Source organism: Cryptomeria japonica, chromosome 10, assembly GCF_030272615.1.
Source record: "Cryptomeria japonica chromosome 10, Sugi_1.0, whole genome shotgun sequence".
In the NCBI taxonomy this organism is placed as follows: Eukaryota; Viridiplantae; Streptophyta; class Pinopsida; order Cupressales; family Cupressaceae; genus Cryptomeria; species Cryptomeria japonica.
The window spans coordinates 844,886,545-844,895,606 of NC_081414.1; the positions used below are offsets into that span (position 1 = coordinate 844,886,545).

Consider the following 9,062-nt stretch of genomic DNA (forward strand, 5'->3'; position numbering starts at 1 on the left):
TTAAGTCTCAAATTTGGTTTAGGACAAAAAAGTCATCCTAATCCATATTCCTTGAAATTTGTAATCAAAGTGCCTTAACACACTTGTTACTCAAATAAAATTTTACATACATCACATCTCCTAAGAAGAGAAAAAGTCCAAATAATCAATAATGACTATCCAAAGGTCTTTATATATAGCTATTTTCCTAAAATATAGATTAATTTTTCATTCTATTTGTTGTTTACATATTGGAACTTACACAATTGATTTACTAGAATCTTATTGTGAGGATTAAATTGAAAAGATGAAGAGATTTAGACCACTTACTATTAGGAATGGATGTTGTACACCTTGCATAACATGAATTATTTTAATTATGTAAAATAAATATTTATTTGTTGTGCATCACTAGGAGATGTATTTAACAACTTTAAATATTTATTTGGATCCACATGCAAAGTCATATTTAACACCAAATAGATATTTAATAATTAGAATAAGTATTACTAAAATGTAAATGTGGGATCAATAGTCTCTTCTACTCGTGGTTTTGAGGCACATGACTTGACCTTACAACTTAGGTATATTTGTGTGAGTGTAATATCCCTTCATTAATATTTAATCTTCTTATTAGTTTTTGCATATATTTATATTAATGCTAAATAATAAATATTTATGAATAAGTCATTAGTGTCAGATATTACATGACTAGACATTTCTATTAATATTTATGATTGTTCACTACTGATAGCAAATGCAAGAGGAATTGTTTCATTATGAAAAGGCACGTGGGAATAACAAATTATATTTTTATGAAGAGGTGCGATCTGCATAGACATTCCTTCTTGTTATGCCCAAACCCTTTAGAGACATATAAGATGGTAATGACTATCATTCTAGTAAACATGGAAGAGTGAATCAATAGATATCAATTTCAATTTTATTAAACATTAGTTATCATTAATAATTTATCCGAGCATGACCCCCAAATCATCAAAGTAGCATTTACTAATTTTGAATCCCTAAGGATAAAGAAAATTATCAACAAACACACAAATACATTCACTCAAATGACTGCCAGATTTACATAGAAACCCAAAAGGGAAAAAAAACGATGAAAAAAATTGCTTGCATCTATTGCCCAAATAGAGCCTCACAAAATAGTAGATCACTTATAATATGAAGTAAGCACCAACCTACTGAAGGCACCAATCCCCAAATACATTTTCCAATAGCAATCTATAGGAGACACCAATCTACAAATCTAGGGTCTAAGAACCAACTCAACTTGTGAGCCACCAATCCTACAGAAATACAAGAGATATAATTGTAGACCTTTGGGTTTGGTTACTTAGTAACTTTTTGATCGGATCAACATGAGAAATCCTTGTCACAATGCATATAATCTCTAGGTGAAATCGTACAATGATTACGATGCTACTCACACAACATCGCCGACATACTTATATATCAATCATAACTTCTAGATATTCACATTAAAGAAACACATTAGGAATGGACCTAGATCAACTTTATATATGAGTTATAATCATAATTACATTCACATATTGGCCTAGAATAATATTAATGCATCTACAAGTCAATCACAAGAATAAACCCTACACTAAACATGTAATAGGCTTGGTCTATTTGAAAATCTTGGCAAATAGTTTGCCATTTTTTAGAGTGGAATAACTCTTCCTTGCAACATGGTTTCAATTTTGCCTCAACTTCAATATGGTGGAATCAGATTATTAAATTCATAATCATCCACTTCCTATTAGCTTTCCAAGACATGCTTATTATTTGTTTAAAAAGGGAATTCACACATTCAAATGTATTTGTGATTTGAACACATTTGATTAGGACTCTTGGTTTCATATCAAAGGGCATTATGAACTGAGTGATAAATTTTAACATTTTCTTATCTTTGTGTAGTCCTTAATCCCTATAGATCTCTCTACGAAACATTGCATTGCCAGAGAGTATAATGTTTTTTAAGATTGGAAATGGTTGTGATTCAATTTGTTGAATTGTCTTCCTTTAAAATGTGTTTATTCTCATATCCTTCCTTATTGGCCTCTTACACCTCGTCTCAATAATAAGTGGAAATGCAAATTGCTTTCAAATTTTGATTCACAATGAGTGGTCAAATATGGAAGTCAAAAGATGATTTGTATACTCAAGTGCTAGCCTAGAAAATTTTACATTGCAAGCTATGTGTCGAGGATAGATTGAAATGTATGATGATTCAACTAAATAATTGTGCCTTTTGCCTATGTGTTGAGAATATGAAACATATATTTTAGGACTACATATGTTTTAGGAAGCAATTACCACTTATGTTTAAAAACTTTTATGCTATTTTCTATAATGAACTAAATTGAAAAGAAGTTATCTTTGGTTTTGGTACACATGCCAATGTTAAAACTAAATATTTTACAATGTCTCCCAAAAACTATCATCAGACAACTATCACTTTAAGACTTTATTCTGATATTTTTCTTCAAGTGGCTTTTCTATTTTCGCAGTTCTAAGTTTATACAAGAAGAATAGAAAAATCATAAAACAACTTCAGCAAATTAAAGAACAAGTGCTACAATTCTAATTTGCTAGTAATGTTTGTCAAAATAAAAGTATTTAATATATGAAATGAATTGAGTCTTTCACCCGTCTGACAACTACTTTGTACCTATTATCAGACAATGTACATTTCTTTAGCTCTTGATTGGTAGCTCCTATTCTTTATAAACATGTTTGATTCAATATTAAAAATTATATAGTCAGTTGAAAGGTCGGATCTTTTGTACATCTAAATTATTATGTGGTGGCAAAGATATTTATGACTTTAGTCATGTGAAATTTACTTTTATACAGCTAAGTCTTTCGTGTGCTTTGAAATGTTGTCATATTTATATGAAAAGTCTGTGAGTGCATTAATACATTGTTGACCTTCGGCATCATAAATAAATAATAATACTAAGTGAAAACAAAATAAAAAAGAAATAAAGGTATATGTATCCTCTATTCAATATAGGAGTTCACACGATTTGTTGGCCTTCACAGCAGCTAAATACCGTACTCACGCTGGTATTTCAAGTTCATCTCCCATGTCAATGGGAGAAACCAGAGTGGAAAAAATTTTAAGTTTTATTATTTTATTATGTATGCTAATTGCCCCCATGAGAGCAGATCCTGAGGCCAGACTTTTAGCCTTTTCATGCAGCACCGCCCCCATCAACAACGTTAAACTCTTTGCGGGAAATTTAAAGGTGGCTGTGGCAGCCGTGGTGGAAAATGTTGTTCCATATGGGTTTGCTACAAGCAATGTGTCGGTAGGAGCAGATCAGGTAGATTCAGTATATGTACTGGCGCAGTGTAGAAAGGATAAGTCCTCTGCTGATTGCGCTACCTGCATCAAGGTAGCAACAAAACAAATTGGCGTCTGTCCCAATAATATTACCGGCGCCAGGGCAGGCTACGACGGATGCTTTCTGCGTTACGAGAACTATAACTATTACATTTCAAGCTACACCGATGAGGTAAATAAACAGATCTGCGGTAATGCCAACGTAACCATGTCCAATTCGTCTTCGGCAACTGCTCAAAGTTTGATAAGCGATCTCTGCACTGCAACTCCAAGAATAAATGGTTATTTTGCTGCACAGACTAGACAAGGGCCGTCTAACAAGACAATTTATGGACTTGCCTCGTGTATACATTCCATTGAAAGGGATTCCTGCGAAGAATGCCTGAGTACTGCTAAGACCAACATAAATAAGTGTTTTCCTCGCTCCCAGGGGAGGGCTATAGACGCCGGCTGCTACTTGCGATACGATTCCAAACCCTTTTTTCCAAGCAATGCGACTATCGATTTGGAACCTTTCTTACACACAGGTGAGAATTTAATTATATATTCAATTGAAGAGCTTGCAATTTTGTTGACCTTTTTTTTTTTTTTTTGACACTTTTCCTTAGAAGCAAGATTGAATTTATAGTGTTAGGCACTTTTCCTTAGGAGCGAGATTGAATTTTTTGATTTTCAGGGAAGAAGAAGGTGAGTTCTACAGTGTGGGTAATAATTGGTGTTGTGGGAGGGGTATTCATACTTGGCCTCATAACTTGTCTCCTTGTTTTCCGGAAACGGATAACGAGGACAGGGCAGAAACAAGGTGAACTCTTAAACGCTAATTTAAATATATTATAGATAAGGAGTTGCAAATGTCTTGAAAGTCAGTTCGATCTTAATCTATACTAATGTAACAAATATATGGAATAGTGGATACTGAAGAAGAAGCAACAGAACTTCAAGGGCCAGGAGATTTTGATTTCGAGATACTGAGAAAGGCAACTAACAATTTTGATCAAGCAAATAAGCTTGGAGAAGGAGGGTTTGGTGAAGTATTCAAGGTATATTATCACTTATTTCATTCTCTAATTAGGCTTCTGCGTTTATATTATTCAAATGATGGGTTCTTTGATATTTTCAGGGTACGTTGAAAAATGGTAAAGATGTGGCAGTAAAGAAGCTGATATTAGGTCAATCTGCACGGGCAGTATCTGAATTCGAAAGCGAAGTGAAACTTATTTCCAATGTTCATCACAAAAATCTTGTGCGTTTACTTGGTTGTTGCAGACAAGGCCAAGAAAGACTCCTGGTTTATGAGTACATGCCCAACAGCAGCCTCGACAGAAAATTATTTGGTTTGATATTCTGTAACTTTCCTCTTTCGCTTCTGTCATGTGTTACAACAAACATGATAGGTTTTTAAACTCTAGTGAATTGCTCTACATGTAGGAGAACAAAGAAATCCTTTGAGTTGGAAGGAAAGGTTCAAAATTATTCTGGGCACTGCTCGTGGTCTGGCCTATCTTCATGAGGAATTCCATGTCCGTATCATCCATCGTGATATTAAATCAAGCAATATATTACTTGACCAAAATTTTGAGGCAAAATTAGCAGATTTTGGGCTGGCAAGACTTCTCCCAAATGATAAAAGTCATGTTAGCACAAAATTAGCAGGAACCTTGTAAGAAAACCTCTCCTTACTCCATCATTTTTCTAATCAAAATTTTCAAATATAGTAAGACCATTTTTTTTTCCTTTGCAGAGGATACACGGCTCCTGAATATGCTGGCCATGGGCAACTAACAGAGAAAGCTGACACCTATAGCTTTGGTGTGGTGGTTCTTGAAATTGTCAGTGGCAGAAAAAGCATTGACTTGAATCAACCACCTCATATGCAATATCTTCTTGAATGGGTATTTTAAAACTCTAATAGGACTATTTTAATCCTTTAATCCCATCATTCTCTCCGTTAAAAAGCTTGATCATTATAAATAAATAAAAATTTATTGCAGGTCTGGAGCCTATATGAAGAAAAAAAGATTTTAAAGATGGTGGAAAGTCAAGAAAGAATGGAAGGTTATAGCGATGAAGAGGTGGTGAGGGTGATAAACCTTGCACTTCTATGCATACAAGGTGCTGCCTCTCATAGACCATCCATGTCCGAGGTTGTGACATTACTGTTGAGTAAAGCTGAGATTGATTTTCAGAAACCTCTGCAGCCAGCATTCATAGATGTGGCGTACAAAGTACGTGGAGAAAGTACCACTCTAACCATATCTTCATCTCAATCAAATGCCATGGTTACAGAATCCCTCGATGCTCGTTAGTAGTGGTTATTTCTGTTGTTGATGGATACATGGAGAGCAACAAGGAAGGATAGATTGTTAAGTTCTAATGGATTACACAGTTCCTCGCTATTTTCAAATAGGATTTAAATATTATAACATATATTTCCTTTCTATCTTTAAAAATAATCAGGATTTTTTCCAAAAGAGACGTATATCTTACTCATTTGTAAATTTAAATGTTGGACAAAAGTGGTATATTTTATAGTTGAGTGGCGACCTTATTTCTATTTCAAATATGAAGGATAGAATTTTGTTATCATAGTATTGCATATAGATGACATAATATTAATTCTTAATAGTATGAGAATGAAAACTCTCTTACAATTTGATTTGGATAAATTATTTTCATTATAAAAATTAGAATCAATTGTGAAAATAAAAATTTATGGTTATATAAAAATAAATATATTGAATTGATTTTGTTGAGATTTCAGTTTCAAGATAGCAAGCTTATGGAAACTCCATTTCTTATTAATAAAAATTTGTCTACTCGAAAGTGTTTTCAAATAGAAAGTAAAATTGAGAAAATGTGTGAGATTTATTATATAAGAATAGTTGGCATACTCATATCTACAATGTTTTGAACTAGACTTGACATTGCACATGAATTCATAGTTATGAGTACAATTATATCCAATCAAGAAAACAATATTAGACAAACCCAGCAATAAAACTTTAAACTCATAAAAGATTTTGGATTTTAATTAGGTAGAGGATAAATTGGTAGATATGTGCTCAATATTTCTGGAGTAGTAAGTTTGATATCTAAAAAGATAGGTAATGGTTCCATTGTATACAAAATATGCTAAGTAGATGGTAGTTGCTCATGCATGTAAGGAAGTAGTGTGATTTTATTTAATTGATTTCAAATGTGAAGGTTATGACATTCTTATCATTGTGTTGCATATAAGATGGCATATTGTTAATTCGTAATAATATGAGAATGAAAGCTAACTTACAATTTGAAATGAGAGATATTTGTGCTACAAAATCTATTTTTATTATAGAAATTATAATCAATCGCACAAATAGAAATTTTGTGGTTACGTTAAAAGATATATGTTGAATTCAATTTGTATAGATTAAGGTTGCAAGATAGTAAGCCTATGGAAAATCTATTTTTTGACAGTAAATTATTGTCTACTAAAATATATTTTCAAATAGGAGGTAAAATTGAGAAAATATGTGAGATTTCTTATACAAGAATAGTTGCAATGCTCATATCTACAATATTTTGAACTAAACTTGATATTTCACATGAAGTCCTTTATGGAACATCAACTTATGCAACTTTTCATGAAGGAGAGATGACGAAAATAAAAATTTAGAGTCAATAAAAATTATGGATTCTAATTAGGTTGAAGATTATCTAGTAGATATGTATTGAATAACTTTTGAGTAGTAAGTTTGATGAAAAATAATATAGGTAATGGTTGTATTACACACAAAATATGCTAACTAGATGGTAGCTCATCATTCATGTAAGGAAGTAGTATCACTATAGAGGTTGTGCTTTATTGTTTGGATTGAAAAAAAAAATTATATACATTGACTATGATAATTAGAGTGCAATATATTTGGCAAAGAATCCTATTTATCATGCTTGGTCAAAGCATATTAGAGTAAAATATGTATTTTAAAGAAAAATACTTGAAGGAAAATGAGGATTATTAGAAAAGGTTGATACATAGAATAATGCTATTGATTTAGTGACAAAACTATGAGTAGTTTGAGAATGTTTCTTGTCCTACATAATATAAATGGGCATGGTTGTTCTAAACAATTAATAGTTTAGATTTATAAATCCCTATATAAAGAGATCAACAAGTGGGAGGATGATAGTAATTTTTTGCATACTTTGCATGTTTTATAGTAATGGCAAAATCTCTTCATATTTTACATACTTTTTATCTTATATAATTTTTGGCTTTTTTTCATGTATAGCTTCAGAGATTTTCTACCATATTTATCTTTTTGCATGATTCATGTATGTCTAAAATTACTTTTGAAGATTAAGGGTGGAATATGAGATTCATTTTGTATTAGAGAATTGTTGAGTTTTATGCAATAAATAAATTTTTTGTTGTGCTAGTATTTTTATCTTTAAAAATATATGCAAGGTGAAAATTTTACATATAGTCTTTTCTTTTTTATTTAGATCTTATATAAACTGATTCTATTGTACATATCATTGCATTTTTTTTTCAATAGAAGAAAAATTCTATAGTTTGAAATATTAAAATTTAAAATTTAAAATATTCAACCATAGTTGTAAGTACAACTTAATAATAAGAAAATGTGGTTCTTCATAATTACAAACCATGGTGAAAAGGCTCAACAAACTGGTCAAAATGCTAGTTTGATCAAACTAGATTTTGATAAAGCATATGATAGAATTCATTGGAACTTAATCCTCAAAATTCTTTAATGGTTGGGTTTTGGTTTTAAAATCTAGGCTCGTATTCAAATTCTATTTTGAGATGCTAATGCTTGGATTATTATCAATAAGATGATGAGAGATTCATTTCTTCTACAAAGATCAATTCGAGAAGGTTTTCCCTTAGTGTCATATTTCTATGCTCTCACAATTGATGCACTAGGATATATTCTTGAAAGAGCCAATAGTTTGAATCTTATTTATGGAATCTCTAGCCCAAAAAATGTTTGTTATAATTAACTCTCATTATGCTGATGATAGCATGCTACTTTTACAAAATAATGAAAAAAACATCTCCAAAACAATGGATATACTAGAATTGTACTATGTTGTTTCAGGCTCAAAACTTGCTCATGGTAAAAATTTTAATGGTTTAAGTAGGGCCTATTCCTCCATGGATTCCTTAGGATTGCAAACAAATTAGGCATGGAGAAATCATGAGGTATCTTGGGATACCATTTGGTATTGGTGTTTCTGTTTCTAATATTTGGAACTAGTATCTTAACAGAGTAAAAAATAAAAAAATTAGTTGGGGGAACAAATATCTTTCTTTGGCTGGTAAAATTCAAGTTGTTAGCAAAATACTTCTTGCCACAGATTTTTATTATTCATTCCACTCTAGTTGCCTTCTACAAAAGGTTATGATGACTTAACTAAAATTATACAATGATTTATTAGGGCCAAATTGGATGGTAATATGGGATTCATTTCCAAATCATGGACTCATTGCATTCAACTTAAACGTAAATGTGGCTTGGGGTTAATTAATCCTAAAACACAAGGGACATGTTTAGCTGCTAAATGGATTATTGGAGCTATCAAAGGTGAAGAACCATTGAAGATAATAATACAAAAAAAGAGTTAACCTTTCTTCTATTCTTGTAATTTGCATCTATTTTCGATACCAGAAAACCTATCAATATTTTGAATTCAAGACTATATTTTC

At 31.6% G+C, this 9,062-nt stretch overlaps 1 protein-coding gene across 1 annotated transcript; it reads left to right on the forward strand.

Annotated features, from left to right (window-relative positions):
• The first annotated feature begins 3,004 nt into the window (after positions 1-3,004).
• On the forward strand, positions 3,005-5,935 carry LOC131054441 (cold-responsive protein kinase 1). Its single transcript, XM_057988956.2, has 7 exons — positions 3,005-3,879; positions 4,029-4,154; positions 4,262-4,392; positions 4,473-4,686; positions 4,781-5,012; positions 5,094-5,244; positions 5,344-5,935. The coding sequence occupies exons 1-7, from the start codon at positions 3,093-3,095 to the stop codon at positions 5,656-5,658; spliced, it is 1,956 nt and encodes a 651-aa protein (XP_057844939.2). The 5' UTR covers positions 3,005-3,092; the 3' UTR covers positions 5,659-5,935.
• Positions 5,936-9,062: the final 3,127 nt, after the last annotated feature.